At 39.6% G+C, this 17,585-nt stretch overlaps 1 protein-coding gene across 1 annotated transcript in view; it reads left to right on the forward strand.

Annotated features, from left to right (window-relative positions):
* Positions 1-17,585, forward strand: part of arid2 (AT-rich interactive domain 2) — a 48,878-nt gene that overhangs the window by 14,684 nt on the left and 16,609 nt on the right. The window contains exons 4-8 of the mRNA XM_059325741.1: positions 2,955-3,088; positions 10,548-10,766; positions 11,106-11,173; positions 14,227-14,296; positions 15,110-15,360. Of these exons, the coding sequence (XP_059181724.1) occupies positions 2,955-3,088; positions 10,548-10,766; positions 11,106-11,173; positions 14,227-14,296; positions 15,110-15,360 (742 nt within the window). The remainder of the gene's footprint in view (positions 1-2,954; positions 3,089-10,547; positions 10,767-11,105; positions 11,174-14,226; positions 14,297-15,109; positions 15,361-17,585) is intronic.

The raw sequence follows: 17,585 nt of genomic DNA on the forward strand, positions 1-17,585 counted from the left end.
GCTCATTTTTAACCTCACTTTCTGTGCTGAACATGCTTCACTTAACACCTTTGAGTCTTTGAAAGCACCACGGGCTTGCTAGAAGTGATTGCCATGCGCTCTGTCAAGCTTGAAAACTCTTAAACCAGTAAAGCGAGGTGAAAGCTCACCGTGGTAGCAATAAAATTGCATTTTAGAATGAAACTTTTGAACTGTGAGATTTACACTGAATGTGCAGAGTAATAAAAGGAATGGTTTTACCATTGAGCTTCACTCTAGTGTACACTGAATTCCTAAGTAGATTCATGTTTTATCTTGACTTAATGGTGCACATTGCTGGATACTCCCTTCATTTTATTATTTGAGTCTCTCCACTTTGTGTATATGTGCTTGTTGTTATGGTGCAGCTGTATGTCTCAGACCAGACACTACTGTGAACTGTTTTCCCTCCAATTCTCTGTTGAAGCTCGTTTGCCTGTCTATAGGTGGTGCTCTTATCTCTCAGCCATGGTTGCTCACATGGCTCATGCTACATACACTGTCACCCATCTGTTTGATGTTTGACTTTGTTGAATGATTTTCATTTCTTTTGGCTTAAACAGTGGCTTGTTTTTCCAAAAATCAGCATTAGTGCTCTTATTGAATCATAAGCAGTAAATGAAGGGGATTTGACTTGCAGTGCTGAGGACACATTGAGTTTAGAAGCTTGTCACTAAAATTTGAATTGCTGCTCCACCTTAAAGGCATACTATGCAGCAATGGTTGCTTACTGTTTGTAAACAGAACATCAAACTAGACCCCTCCTCCGCTGATTAACAAATGTGAACGCAAACTGGAACAAGTTGTTCTCTACCTACTACACTGCAAAAAAGGTGTATCTAAAAACAAGATAAAAACACTAAATCTAATTATCTTGCCAAGTAGACAGATAATTTCACTTGACAAGAAATTAAATTAAGATTGTTTAATCTAGAAATAAGCATGTTGAACACTTAAAATAAGAAATTAACGCTTAAAAACAAGATAAATTATCGAACACTTCTAAATCTAAAGTGTTTTTTTTATCTTTAAGAAACAAATAATTTGCAGTGCACTCTGCTCGGGCCAGTTCATCGCTGCTTGCAGCTTTAATTTATCTTGTTTCAAGAGTTAATTTGTTATTTTAAGCGTTCAACATGCTTATTTCTAGATTTAATAATCTTAATTTAAGAAATCTTGTCAAGTGAAATTATCTGTCCATGCAGCAAGATCATTTCCCTCAGATTTAGTGTTTTATCACCTTTTTTGCAGTGTACCACACATTTACTAATGACATGCTCACATCCTACATGCTGAATATTCTTTAAAGAAGTTTGCTGCTTGTTGGAGCCCGAGAGATATGTCAGTTGACCAGTATCATCGGCCGATATTGGCCTTTTTAAAGTCCTATCAGTGTATATGCTGTCTGATTTGTGCTGTTATGCAAACTTTTTACACAATATCTAAAGCAGAAAATGTTGCTTGCTGTGATTTAGAAATGGTGTTGGCTATTTTTTTTTTTAAATAGTCAGCAATTGACACTAGAGCTGCAACAATTATTCGATTAATCGAACAATTGATTATTAAATCGGTTTGAGCAGTTTTTTAAAGACAAAAGTCCAAATTCTCTGATTTCAGCTTCTTCAATGTGGATATTTTTGGTTTCTTTGTTCCTTTCTGACAATAAGCTGAATATCTCTTTGGTTTGTGGACAAAAAAAGTGATTTGAGCACGTCATCTTGTGGTTTGGGAAACACTGATATTGATAATTTTCAACATTTTATTGACCAAACAACTAATCGATTAATCGTTTAAATAATCGACAGATTAATCTATAATGAAACTAATTGTTAGTTGCAGCCCTAATTGACACTGAAGAGTAATGTTTATTGAGCGATTTATTTTATTCCTGTTCTTATTTTTTTCCTCAGTTATTTATAGCATTGGCTGACAATGTAATACACTGTGTGTGTGTGTGTGTGTGTGTGTGTGTGTGTGTGTATAGAGCGATAGAACGATTTTAAATATTATTCAATAAAGTTTTTTAATGTTTGAGAAAGTAGCTCTCTGGGTACGTTTGCAGAGTTATGAGAAATAGGTGCAAAATCCACATCAATTCCATTCCAGCTTTAAAAAAAAATCTATCAGCCACCATATCGGCTATCGATGAATTTCCCCCTCTGAAATCATATCAGCATTGGTCTCAAAAATCTGATACTGGTTGGGCTCTGATACTTGTAAGAATTCTCTCACCAAGGCTGTTAAACAGAAATGTTCAACAAAAAAAGATGATTCACTTCACCCTTTTTTTTAATATCTGAAGGCTGTGACACCTGTTTAAATATTCTTTCCGGCATCAGCAAGAGGCTGTTTTTCCTCCAAACCTTTGTGAAGCATAAGACTTTCTTGTATGGACTCTGTCTGGACCTCATTCTCCAGATCTTTCACACATGTAGCACACAACAGGAGGTTGATCTCTAGATGGGTTCAGGGTTGCAGTGAATGTGTGAAACAGGCTATATAATGTTGATTTATACGTTAGTTGCATGGCATAACTGTTGCACACTATGGCTTTGGTCTGTCTTTGTAAATTCTGAAATATTTCCAGTGTAGATTTAAAATAAGAGGAAGAAGGCAGGAATTTTTGGAGAAAAACATTTGTGGAATGTCTCTTACATTAACTATTTTTTAGTCCAGAATCTGGGTGGATAACTGAAAGAAGCCTCTTATATTTTAAAAACATGAGACTGTTAGTGGCTTGTGGGGAGTTTGTACTCTCTTTATACTCAAAGGAAGAGCAGTACATCAACTTCAAGGCTTCATTGCTTGTAGGAAATGTGCCTGGGTAATCAAAAAAGCAAATCTTAAGTCTTGGAAAGAAAATAAAGCACAGGTTCGCTTAAAAATGTACACCAAGCAAGTCTTGGCTCATCGTCTGTTTTTTTCTTCCTCCGCAGATACTTGGAGAAGTATGAGAAAGTCCACCACTTCGGCGAGGATGATGAAGAAGCACAGCCGGGGAATCCCAAAGCCTCTCTTCCAATCGGTGCAATTCCCAGCTCTTATAACTACCAGCAACACATTGTATCAGGTAGGCAGAGACTCTGCTTCTTGTGCACGCCATACTTGGTATTCAGAAGCATTCCTATTATTTCTGTGTTCACAAGTTCACTCCTTGTTTCTGTCTGGGTCACGTCTGTATCAGGTACATGGATTCAGTTTCTGTTTGCGTACTTTCTTGTTGTCTGTCTCACTTCTCTCTGTAGCTCATCCTGTCTTTTTTTCTCTCGACCCTTTGGCCAACTCAAACACTTAATCCTCACGCAGATGTGATTACAGCGAAGCATCACTTCATCAGATCTGTGTGTGTGATTCATGGGAAACTGGTCAGCCCCCGGTTAAGCATATGCATAGAAATGTGCTTCAACAATAGCTGTTTGTTTCAAGGATTGTCTTGTGGGTTGAATTTATTCACAAGAATATGATGCGGAAGGAAACATGTTGACTGCAAGTTCTGATGAAGATTCAGATAGCTTTAATGTCTCTAATGATGTTAAAGCTGCAGAGTTTGGCATGACCGATAGTTCTGTTTATTAAATTGTTTGTTTGGGAACCCACTGCGGTGTGTTATTGAAAACATGTCGGGTTTTCCATGTGCTGTAGTCTAGCAAGCTGCATTTTGTTTATGTGTTGCAAACTGGCTCTAGTGTGTGAAAAAGCAGGGATTTTTGGTACCACTGACATGTATGCAAAATGTTGTAACAGTAAGTGTTTGTGCCAAATGTCGCATCGTAGGGCTGCAGTCTGGTGCACAGAATTCACAGATGGATGCATGTAATGTGGAACCAAACTTCACAGCCCAATTTCCGCCTGGTCATACAAAATTAGCAACAGGTGCATTAGTTAGCATAACTATCAGATTTTGCGTTTCCATCAGGTACTTTTCCCTCTAGTGGGCCGCTATGGGTGTTGCTTTGGAGAGAGGATCTGCCCAAGATCCGCCCAACTTCACCGGTTAGCGGCTCAGAAAGTACCTGCCTCGGGTAGGTACTTTTCTGATACTGGTGGATACAGTTGAGTCGGCGATTTCGCGCATATGTGATTAATTTGCAGACTAGTGCAAACTGGATGCTGAGGGGTTAACATCTCCTGCTCTGCTGACTGCAGCCGGGAGAGACTGCTGCGGGAGGACTGGGCTGCTTGTGAGTGCTTTGGGACGGCGCCTGCTACTCATTAAGAGTAGGAACGAGTCTCCAAAAACACCAGGAAAAGTCTAGATTTGTCGCTAGTTGCTCTTTTGAAAAAGTCGCTAGAGGGGTCTGAATTGTCGCTAAGTATAGCGATAGTCGCTAAGTATAGCGACAGTCGCTAAGTTGGCAACACTGCTTGCCGCGTTGTTCTGTGGTCACATTCGAACTCTGTTGGTAAGCCACTACAAAAGTACAAAAGTATGTGTACAGGAACAGAGACCAAGTGGGACTAACTATTGAGCTTAGCAAAAACACTCGGTACTCAGTGGAAACACCCCTTAAGTCACACAATGGCGAGTGCAAATAAAATGGTGTCGGTGGAGGGGGCTTGGGTTTTTTTGGTGCTTTATTAAACTTTCACCAAACCGCGACTTCTAGGGGTATTAACCCGATCGTGCCTTTTGTGTACAATTACAGCACTACTTAATATGGAGTGGAATCAGCAGCCTGCTTAGCTTAGCTAAGCACAAATGCATGGACTGTGGAGAGAAAAGCTAGTCCAACTCTGCCTAAAGCAACAAAATCCACCTTCTAGCACTTAACCCACCAAATGAACATGTTATATCTCATATTGTTTTCTACAAAAAGACAGCATGCCAGGGGTTGGACATGTTGTGCGTTCAAATATGGTCTTCTGCAGACCTTGGTTTTAACGAGTGGTTATTTGAGTTACTGTTGAACCAGTCTTGCCATTCTCCTCTGACTTCTGGCATCAAGGTTCACTGGATATTTTCTCTTTTTCTGACCATTCTCTATAAACTCTAGAGAAAATCCCAGTAGATAAGCAGTTTGTGAAATACTCAGACCAACAACCATGCCACGTTCAAAGTCACTTAAATCACCTTCCTTCCTTATTCTGATGCTGACTTTTAACTTCAGCAGCTCGTCTTAACCATAACTACATGCCTAAATGCGTTGAGTTGCTGCCATGTGAGTGGCCGATTAGAGAGTTGCCTTAACGAGCAGTCGAACAGATGTTCCTAACGAAGTAGCCGGTGAGTGTATGTCTTTTTTTGTGTGGATTAAACACTCTAAATAATTTATTCCGGGAGCTTTAGAGGTGCTTATAGGTGGATTTTGTTATCGACAGACCTAAGCTAACTGGCTACATGCACAGGCATTAGAAGTTACTATCAATTTTCTTATGTAACTCTTCGCAGGAAAACAAAGACGCCTATTTCCATAAATGTCAAACTATTCCTTTTAATCAGCTAAAGTTATGCTGTCCTCAGATTGAATCCATTATACAGTTTGAACTCGTCTTCTCCAAAGTGAACAATTTGGTGTGAAATCTACCAGCAGAAAATCTTTTGTAAAGTGAGTTTTTTTTCTGCTGTTACATATCCTTTATTTTTGCCTTTTGGCCAGGTTGTTCTGTTCTGCCAAGTTTTCCAAACGTCCTTGGTTATTTTTTTCACCTGGTGTTCTTGGCACATAATCTCCATGGTGATCATTATTCGTAATCCGATGACGCACTAAAGGACTTGTATTACACTGTCACACACAAACTATTGAACATCCCAATCACCTCATCAGGCCGTTCCATTAATTCTGCCTCAATAATCCCTGCTTTCCAGACACAAAGCAATTACTGCTGAATGTGAAAATGTTTGTATTGTCTTTAACTTCACAAACCTGGCCCCTGTCATGGCTGAGGTTCCTGCCATTTGTCCAGTTCATGAGCCTTGTTACTCTACCTCGCATTTATCACTTTTATAACACAGTGACTCATTTAATTCATTTTCACCTTGCTAAACTGCTGTGTTTGAGTCAAGGCTATGAAGCATGCAAATTGCATTGTTGATGCTTTTTTTTCTCCCCTTGGAAGTTGCCTACGCACACCTAAGCATTGACTATCCTGCTGCTTTCATGATGATGAAACGGCCTCTGAGAAACATTTCAAACTAAATGTTTTCATGCAACCTGCCAAGGCCAACCTTCTGTCTGTATTGTCCAACCCGGCTCACACACAGTGAATGGAAGCTGTCCATTAGCCTCAGCGTTGTTGTGTTGACCGCTGAGCTGCTCTCTCTGAGGTAATTGACTGTCCTGACAGCAGTTATTGATGAAGGGAGGGAGGAAGCACTTGTTGGCTCCCCCCTCCCCGCCTCAGTTTAGATTAGAGCCTTCAGCCTTAGAGTCCTCAAACAATCAGCCCTCTGCCTGCTGAGCTAAGTGACTCCAAAACATGACCGGGGTGGGAAAAGACCCACGAAGAACTGGTGGTGAACTTTGTCTGTGGCTTGTAGGTTTTTCACTACTTGGATGAGTCAGACACTGAAGAATACTATGTTTTTTCCCTTGTAGTTGGCTTTACAACTCTTGCTGGAAGCTTGTTATGGTAGTTTTTCGGGGTTGGTTCTGAGTGATGATGCCTCACTCATGTTTTTGCTTTTAAGGAGTGTTGGAATGAACCTTTTTGTGTGTGATTTGAAGTTTTGCAAGCTTACACATTGTCATACAAGGGCTAAAACAATACTTAACATTTATAACAAATAATCAAATTTCCAGAGTGAAAGAGCTTGTTTTATTTAATAAACAGTGTAGCCTGGCATTTCCCAACTTTGGTGTATTGTTTGAGTTGGGAAATTGGCCATGCAGTAATAGAATCTTGATTCATATTTGATTAGCACTGCCTGTTTGACAGTTTGATCAGAGTTTTGTGAGTCTGTTGCTTTGCGTCAGATGCCAGTCATTGTATAAAACAGCCCCATATTAGATAAACAGTCGTGATTGGTTCGTCCTGTCCAGAGCCAGGACTGGTGCAGATCTGTCTGGGAACAGGAGAGGGACCAGATTCATCCGCCAGAGCAAATAAAACATGAGCTGAGCAGATTCATCTGGTTCCCAGGCTATAAACAGTCTAAAAGCCAAAGGGATTCAGGTTACTGTTACAAATGACTAAAAAGAGCAGCAAGTCCTTACATTTGAGAAACTGGAAACCGGGAATGTTTGGAAGTTGTGTTTGATAAATGACAAACTATTACTCAATTATCAAAATAGTTACGGATAAGTCAGTAAATCCGTAAATTATCTGTGAATCACTGTGGCTCTAATTTGAGTATTTACAGCTGTAAAGAGGAAATGGGGCAGTTTCTGAACTACCTGAAACCTAGTTTGGCATTTCTGTACTACATTTTCTTGTTCCTCATCTTCTGATATTATCACTGATATTGATTAATCTGCAGTAAACTGATATTGGCATATATATATATATATATATATCTGCCTGGCTCATTTTATTATACCTCAATAATCTTTGGTGCCCACCTTAAAACTATGGTGATTGTATAGCTGTGTGAATGATTTACTTTTGTCCAAAAATGCACTTATCATATTTTATTAAATACTAGAACCCGATTTAAATGGGATTTTTGAGACTAATGCCGATACTGATTTTAAAGGGGGGAATTAATTGATAACCTATATGTTGAGACATAATTTTTTTTAACTGGAATAAAAATAGACCATTTTTTATGTTGGTTGTGCACCAATTTTTACTTGCATATTTTACGTTGTACAACAAAATACAAACATATCTTAAGCTTGTGTTAACAACAGACCTCATCTGCATCTAACCAAAAACCCATTCAAAAAGTCCTCATTGAGTTTGAGAGGGTTGACCCCAGGATGCCAAAATGCTAACTCACTTACCTAGTTTAACTCATTCCTGTGGCACCCTTCATCAGTCAACTGACATGTCAGTCAGGGTCTATTAGATACCTAAGTCATAAGTCTTCACTACATATATTATGAGTCTGGACAGATATGGATATAAACTTCAACTTGACTGTTTGGTGGAGGCATAAAACCAAAAGGTAGTAATTCTAGTTGGTCTAGCTCAAGGGTCAGCAACCTTTATTAACCAAAAAGCCAATGTTGGCCAAAAAAGAGAAAAAATGTCGGAATTGAGCTAAAAACCTTATTTTCTGCCTTACAATGAAGATAAATTGGCCTACCAGCATCACTTATAGGTCATAATGAGCATTTCTTAATATGATTTTGTCAGAATGCAGCAACTCGACTAAGTTGGTAAAATTTAGAGTTTAAGGCGCCTGGCTTAAGACTTGTACGCTATGCCGCACATTTTAGTTGAGTAAAACATTGTTTAAATGTTGTATTCAAGCGGCACATCTTTACAACTGAAGAATATAACTGGCTTTTTGGCCTACACCTATAATAAATGAACATTAAAATTTGAAGAAATAACCTATTCTTTTGGTATAATTTTGCTGTCTCAGCCACAGGGAGCCACTGCAAATGGCCTGAAGAGCCACATGTGGCTCCGGAGCCTCAGGTTGCCTACCCCTGGTCTAGCTCTATTAAGGACCTGTCATAACTGAGCTTAGTCTGGACCCCACACTCTGAATTTCAATGGAACTGTAATGTAGTAGTAGTCGGGCTGATATTGTGCTATGTTGTCTTGGCAGCCTCAGCGATGGTTAATTATTTGACAGCTGGTGTGTAAATCTCTAACTGAGCTTTGGTCTTGCTGTTGTCTTGTCATGTTCAGGCCATTCGGCTCATAAAGCCCTCTCTGTTGAATGTGATGTTATACATCAGTCCTCCACACCTCTGTACAGTGCGGGCCCCCTGCAGGTGTTGGAGCATGAGCAGACACTGGCAGGTTTTGAATGGAGCTGTAGCTGCTATAATAGCAGCTGGGCTGAATCCCATTTGCCTGTACAAACCTTTTCAGCATGGAAATCAAATTCACTCAGCAGGACTCCTCTCTACTTTATGATTGGTTTCCAGAGGCAGCAGTCTACTAAGATCCTGCACCAAATTGAAGTATCCACTGTATGGAAAAGTGACACCTATGCACACAAATGATTGATGGCAGAAAATCAAGCCATAGGAAGGGAGGAGACTTGGGTCTTTGTTGACAAAATGATGGCACTTCCACACACCGGATCAACTGTCATTTAGAACTGTTGAATAACAATCAAGTCATGAGTCTTCCCCTCCCCACGGGGATCTCCACTATTTAGGATTAAAAGTCTTTTAATTATAAAAAGCCCATCATGGTGCTTGACTGAGTGAAAGACAAACACAATTAAAAGTTAGAGAACATTCATGTTCCACAGTCACACAAGACACGGCTCATCAAACTAATTTGAAGTGGAGACAGCTTTCACCGAACAGCTTAATGCCCCATTTGGTTTGCCTAAACTCAGTAAAAAGGAAAAATAAATCTGAGTTAAACTGGCTGAAAGGTGTGCACAGACAGATGTACTGCAGAGTGAAGAGTAAGGCAACCTCGGGCGTTTATTCTGCAGCTCTATCGCTACATTCACATGATGCAATGATTACTTTTAAAATCCTCTACCGTGTGTGAGTGTTGTTTGTCTTGTCCTGCTCCATTTCCCCTCCAGAGATGAGTGTTTAAGGTCAAATGCCATGACAGTGGTTTATATTTCACATCATCGACATTGCGCTGTATACATTAAAGTCATTTGTGTTTATATTTGCATTGGCGTGGCATCCTGTAATGCTTCTTTTGTTGGCTTTGAATACAACAATACTATATGTATTTTACCAATTCTCATGAGGGCCTGTTATACAACTGTATTTAAATGTATTGAGACTTGTTTTTAGAATAATATAGATTCTTCTCGTATAAAGCAAAAAATCATTTGCAATATTTTGGCAACAATAACTGTGCTGCTGGAACGTGTCCAGTAAATGTCCAAGTATAGAGGCCTGTAGCAAAGAACAAGTTAAAGACATTTTTTCACCTCCCTGACATTTGAATTATTGGCTTATCACTGTGTATGTTCTCCATACATAAATAAAATAATGCTTGAAGTGATTTAGAAGTTGTGTTAGCCAATGCTGACCATTAAAATAAGAAATAAACAAAAATAAAACTAATTGCTGATCCTGAACTTACAGTTGTAATGTCACTTTATGTTTTTATTTTAAGTTATTTAAATGTTGAGCAATTCAGTTGTACGGATCATTCATAGCTATTTATTTCATTTTTGTTTCTTATTTTCTCAGTTTTCATTTTGAGAATTGGTTGACAAAGTAATTCATTGTATGCATTAGTTAGTCAGTAATTTATTTAGGGAAGCAACCTACTTTTTGTCTTTTATTATCAATGTCTATTTGATTTAAATAATAAATATATATTATATAAGGTTTATTTTCATTCCAGTTGTAAAATACACTGTTAGCTGCCATAACTGTATTTTTCCACTCTAAAATCTCCAACGGTCTGGAAAAACTGAATGGAAATGGAATCGAAAAAAAATGTACATAGAGTAACCCTGAGATCCCCCTTTTCTTCTCTTCCAGACTATCTCCGCCAAAGCTATGGACTGTCTACGGATTTCGTTCCGCCGTGTGACTACAACAAACTGGTGCTGTCTCTCCTTTCGGGCCTACCCAACGAAGTGGACTTTGCTGTTAACGTTTGCACTCTGCTTTCCAACGAGAGCAAGCACTCCATGCAGCTGGACAAGGACCCCAAACTGGTCACGTTGCTGCTGGCCCACGCCGGCGTCTTCGATGACTGTAGGTTCCAAACCTCACTCAGACTGCACACTGTAGTTCAGATGTTGACAGCGGGAAAGAATAGTAATTTACAGAAGAAAACACTTGATCTATAGGACATATTATCTGTTGAAAATGGTAATAGTGCAGCCCTACAGAAGATTGTTATTCGTAAGACTCTGCAATTCCTTTCCCCAATTTGCTGCTTCCTTTCTCACCTCTTTGTTCTAGGATCTGAGGTCCTCTGTTCTTAACACCTCCTCAATATAATTTATCAAGGGGGAATTGAAGAACAAGGGACTAGAGACAAATAATGCTGAACTGATGCTCTGCTCTAACCCTCCCTCTGTGTCTTTGTAGCGCTAGGCAGCTTCTCCGGGGTATTCGGGATGGACTGGAAGCAGAACACCTCCCGGGACTTTGTCAGGGTAAAGTAGAAAAAACATTAATTGTGTGACCTTTTTGTATCCTCTGCAAGTTGTTTGCAAAATATGTCTCTCAGATTTTGATCCTAAATACTGCAGTCAGTACGGAGCCACAGAGCATCCTTCTACACTCAGTGGCCCTCATTTATCAAGCGAGCGTAGAAACGAGCGCAGATCTGAGTGTATATTTCGTCTTACGACAGGGTCCACGTGTGATTTATCAAACGATCGTATCTCGCCAATCACAGCGTAAGAATGATCGGCTGTTGATAAATGTGGCGGCTCGAAACAAACGTAATTTAAATACCACGCCCTAATATATAGAAGACTCGCCTTCAGAGTTTACGACACCGAAGGGCGCAATGCGGCCAAAAGGAAGATTTTTTCACCCTCTAAAGTCAGCTTTATTAGCAAAGTGCACCGTTACAATTAACAATAGGGGCAATATAGACATATTACAGAAATACGCAGCGACGGAGGCTTATGAAATAAAAGTACTTATAGTTATAAACTCAAACAAGTTCAGTGACTATTTTACATTTGGAGCACGGACTTAGAAGTTTTCAGCAACAATGTTTTAAAGTAAGTTTTAATTCTAAAAGAAGAGGAATTTCTCAGTCAGAAAGTGAAACACTGACGTCCAACAGCAGCAACACAACAAACTGGTTTTGTTTGGCAGCATAAAAAGTGAAAAAGAAGGAAATCAGTGGTGCCGTCAGCAGAGTAGCGGACTATTGAACTCCCGGCGAGGTTTGAGTAATTACATGGTGATATATAAAGCCTAATAATCTATATAATATCCGAATGTTGCTATTATTATGATGGAGAGATATTATTCACCTCTTTACATTTACTAATAATGATGTCCTAGTCAGAGGAGCGTGTGGCAGCGCTGATTGGAAATGTTTCTATTCGGGCAGCACCGCTGGTGAAGGAGACGCTGACGCTCCGGCACGGAGCTGGATAACAGTAAACAGCAGAAGACAACAACATTTAATATCCTCGGCTGGTATTCTGCTTAAAGAATTTCACGATCGCAGGGTTTATTTATTTTTGGATTATGTTTTAATGATAAATTATGTAGGCTAGTCTAAGCATGTTTTGCTTTGTCACTATTAAAAATCAAAACACCACAGAGTTTTATCAGCTCCAGGCATCGATACTATAGTCTAAGATCAATTCTCCGACTCAGACCTGTGGACTACACGCTGACTCAGATTTGCGTACACGAGCTGAGAGCAGACGTGAGATCTGATCGTACCGTCCGCTCACGTCCAAATTGATAAATGCCGAGGCTTGCGTAGAAATCATCTTACGCCCACTTTACGCACACTTTCTGACGTACGCTCGTTTGATAAATGAGGGCCAGTGTGTTTACATGCACAGTTTAATCGAGCTATGCTTAAAAATCGGTATTGGCGTCTAATAGGACTTCTGTCCTTGTCCCAGTTAACATGCAACTGAGAAAATCGAATAACTGAGGAGAACGTGTCCTCCTCAACACTGGGTGGCGATATGCGTCATTTCAGCGGTTAATATGGCGCCCTTTCAGGTTGACCTCAGTCCGACACTTGCCGTCGTTACTGACCGGCTAATGTGCAACCGGCTAATGCGACCAGCTTTCTTGGATTTTTTTTGTTTTTTTGTCGGCAAAAATCCTATCCAATCACTTTATCTGGGTGTCTTAATCAGAGTTGGAGAACTGTGACATCAGTAGGACTAACACGTCTACATGCACTTCAGTTGTCCAGTAAGGCAGTAATTCATTTTTTTTCAAGTGTCATGTAAATGTACTGAGTCCAGAGATTGGAGTGGTATTCCCTTGGTTACTCCTACCAGAGGACCCTCAGAGAGCAGTTTTCTCTGAGATGTCTTTTACACAGAATGGAGGTCAATTCATTTTGAATCACTCAATTTAAAAGGCATGCATAAAAGGAAAAGTCCTGACTCAGGAAGAATGCAATGTAGTATTTAATTTATCCCCAGTCATGAGTGCATTATTGTGGCTACTATTCCCTAAGAGCAGTCAGGTCACAGTCAGCCAATAAGTTCAGCTTCTCAATGATACTCCAGTTCAAAAGGCTTTAATGTGTGTAGGCGGGAATGCTAGCAATTTACTCAGTTGGTGATAATAGCATAGAGCAAGTTCTGCTCAAGCTTTTTTCATTTGGTTTCCTCCCTCTTTATCAAGAGCACTAAGCATTGTAATAGAATGCCCTTTGTCTATTGGACAGAATATGTGAGGGAAAGAGCTGATACTTTTTCAAAGCAAGTCGCAGACTTTAATGTATCATTGAACTATTTTTTTCCCCTCACTTTTATGCCACATTTGATCTGCTGTGTGATTGAATTCATTATTCACCATTCTGTTGCTAAATAATTTGAGGAGTTCATTGTTTTTGTGTGTTCTGGGATCGTCTGACCATATTAAGACCTTTACTTCATCATTAGACCACTTCGGTCCATGAGACATTTTTCAAGCCTGCTACTACTTTGTCTGCCCAAATTCAACCCTGATTGCGCAGTGTTTTGGTTCGATTCCTTCCTTTGGTTCCTTCCTTTTGGCACCTACAGCAAATCGAACTCTGGTGCACTTTGAAGCGAACTGATCTTGAGCACCAGAGTTCGATTGAGCATTTACATAATCGAGAACCAAACGGGTTATCCGACAAAATGCACAAGAGTTCATATCAAGCGGACCAGACAGTGAGTGGAAATGCCCCCTTAGTTCCTGAAGAATTAGTAACTATTTATAGACCTGTCTTAATCATTACAACATGGACTTATGGGGCTCAGCAAAAGTTATCAAGGTCATGTTCATATATCGTAGGTTTCGTTTGTTTATATGCAAAAACATTTTTACATAAAAATGTCACTAAATTTTTACCCAACATGATGCCAAGAAAAAAATAGTTTTTTTGTGAACATTATACAGCCTGGGGGTGCAGACTCTGGTTCTGCTGCATTGGTTAGATCATTTATAACAGTACATTTACAACACTTTAAGTATTTCTGATGGATGAAATGCACTGCTAACAGCTGCTCTTCTTCTGCAGTTCTGGAAGGAGGTGGTGGAGGACGCTGAAGTCAGGGAGCTGATCTGGGACAAGAACAGCCCAGCACAAGGTAAACATGCTTGGTGCCAAAAAAACACAGAAAGCAATAAAAGGGACACTCCTGTCTGTTTGCTCCTACTGTATATTTATTGACACTTAAAATGCTATTACATACACTAGTGCGTTTTGCTTTGTTTGCTGTGACTTCCTTTTCAGTCGTTCCTGAAAAATACCTGAGAGAGAAGTAGGATGTGCTCTGTTGTGTTTAACCCCTCTTTGGCCTTGGGGCTAGTCTTAACCTTAATATTTCACAGTGCCTTTACAAAAGATTTTTGACAATGAGTAAAAGACAGGGTTCATACTGGTGCTTGAAATCCTTAAAAATGCTTGAATTTAACTGTTGTATTTTCAAGGTTTAAAAAGTGCTTGGATTTTGGAAAAAGTGCTTGTAAATGCTTGAAATTCTTACTGTATTTCTCTTGCAATCTGACTATATCCATCTATAGACTATAGATAATCACATGTTCAGTGTAAAAATAATGAGTAGCCTATCTGAAATGACGACCGTGCCTCCTAAAAGTGTAACACCATCACTGTTGGTATGGTTGAGTGAAATCTCCCCCTTTTTAGTATGTAAGTACGGTACTCATCTAAAACATGCAATTTACAACAGGTGGAAGATACTGGAAAAGCTTGAAAAGTCCTTGAAAAATTTGACCACTGCTAAAGTCTACGAACCCTGAAAAGATCAGGTGCAACAAAATGGTCCCAAAAAAATAAGAGAGCTGCATCAGTTGGAGAAATGTCCACCTGCTCTCACAATATAGATGATGAACAACACAGATTTTTTAAAAAAGTACTTCCTGTTGTGTTGTCTTTGCAGATGGTACGTCGTGTGAGGGGCGCTGGCAGAGCCTCTTCCACCCGCCGCGGAACCCGGGTATCAGTGACATGGAGGCCCAGCGGGTGCTGCAGATCGCTGTTATCCTGCGGAACCTCTCCTTCGAGGAGGCCAATGTCAAGCTGCTGGCGGCCAACCGAACGTGCCTGCGCTTCCTTTTGCTCTGTGCCCACTGTAACCTCATCTCACTCCGACAGCTTGGACTTGACACGTTGGGCAACGTGGCTGCCGAGGTTAGTCGGGTGTTACCGCTCGGGGCTCTTAGTCAAAAATCAGGGCCAAAATATTCTGGCAAATATTCTTCTGTATCCACATATATTAAGACATTCATCAGCAGCCCAAAAAAGGGCTCTTATTTGCCCCACCTGTCTTGAAAATTCACCTCCTCCCTTCTGGTACCATTGACTGCTTATTGCAGGCCACATGAGCCAATTTTTTTTTACTGCACTTGGTGTATTTCTCCTCAGATCAAAAACAGTAATCTACAGCGAACCTACTATTTACTATTATTGGGGGCGGGGCAGGAACAGGTGCGTCCTGTGTTATATATTTTTGATAATAAATGAGTCGCTGGGACACGTAATATTTAAGTTAATCAGAAAAAATGTATTTATTGTCATAAAAATATTTATAAAAAATGGCCAAAGCACTATATTCCACATAGTTCTTAAAAAACAGCCATTATTTTCTATTATGAAAATGAATGAACTACACATAAGAAATAGAAATAACACAATTTTTGCTATACTTTTGGCGACCGCGGCTCATTTGACCGCAGCATTCACTGAACTGCTGTTGCGCCGTGCTGCTCTGTCTTCTCTGTCCGTGTACTGTCAATGTCTTTTCAGTTTTGATTTTCACTGTGTAAGAATCTGGACAAGTGGCGTGAGAGCATGTGAAACTGCATTGAGTTGCTGCCATTTGATTGGCTGATGTAGATATGTGTGTTAAAAAGTAGTTCAGCAGGTGTACCTAATAAAATGTTTGGTGAGTGTATATACAGGTGCATCTCAATAAATTAGAATATTATAGAAAAGATTATTTATGTCAGTAATTCAATTTAAAAAGTTGAAATAACACATCGATCCATTACACACAGAATGAAACAATTCATGTATTCTAATTTTAATGATTATGGCTTACATTTAATGAAGTCGGTATAAAAGTCAGTGTCTCAAAAATTGTAATCTTACAAAAGACCAATTTTAAAAAATATGTTTATTTTATAGACATGTTTGTCTCTGAAAAGTATGTCCACCTATATGACTCAATACTTGGTTGGGACTGTTTGACTTGAACTACTGGAAATGGATTTTCCATCATATTCTAATTTATTGAGATGCAGCTGTATATACATTGTTTGAAAAACCATGATGCAGGTTTGGGTTGCTTCAGTAATGCAGTAAAAACAAGTGTCTGATGATGAAGTAGATGTTATTTCCAAATGTAGGTCACTGTGACACAGTAAACGCTCTCATCTCTCGTCTCATCTCATCAGTTCTGCTCAGTCTGAGTCAGAGCTTGAGAAGTTCCAGTTCACTTCATGTTTGAGATCAGTTTGAAGGAAAAAGACTTGTGTGTAACACTACTCAGTGGTCTGAACACATTTAATCGACCGTTTGCCTAAACCCCTCCCCCTGTACGCCGCTTGTCCAATCACAGCATAGCAACAGTAACTAAACACAGCCGGTCTGTCAGGCTCTGGGCTTCTCCACATGTTGAGTGGTGTGCATTAGGCTGCAGCAAAAGCGACACTCTGTATTTGTAGAGTTTAGAGGATCTCTTTATTTTTTATTTTGTCAGGCTTTCCAAGTGTAAAGAATGGATTTAACCGTGTGTTTATGTGCTCTTAGCTTCTGCTTGTATGCCACACATCAGATGTTTCAACAGTGTTCTGATTTTCAGAACATACACAGCGGTTAGTCGGCTAAACAAGCTTGAATAATTCTCTTCCAAAATCAGATGAATTATTAATTAAATGATCAGTTCCTGCTCAAAAACTAACATATCTGCTCAGTTCATTTGGGACTTACTAGTGCTCTGTTTCTAAACACAATCAGCTGTAGTTAGTTTCCTCAGAAAGAGGTCTATGTCTGCCAGATGGTGCGCTGTGTTACTTCCAAGCAGTCTGTTTTACTTTTTTATTTAACTAAGGTGAGTTATTACATTTTCTAGCTGTTAGAAACACTGAACTCAAACCTTCTAGTCCAGCATAGAATAAATAAATGGCGAACGTTACCAGTGTTGGTGAATACATTACATGGGCTTGCTTCAATAGTACAGTCACATTTATTGGTATGAGATGCATGGAGATGAGCCCGCATCTATTTTTAGAAACAGCATGCAAGGGTCCCTGATACAATCAGTTAAGCCTTTGATGCCATTAATTGGATGGCTGGGTTTAAGGCCGTTAACATATTGTTCAGATACCATACTGTAAAACCTTGTTTCATTTGTT

Source organism: Centropristis striata, chromosome 22 (genome assembly GCF_030273125.1).
Source record: "Centropristis striata isolate RG_2023a ecotype Rhode Island chromosome 22, C.striata_1.0, whole genome shotgun sequence".
NCBI classification, from domain to species: Eukaryota; Metazoa; Chordata; class Actinopteri; order Perciformes; family Serranidae; genus Centropristis; species Centropristis striata.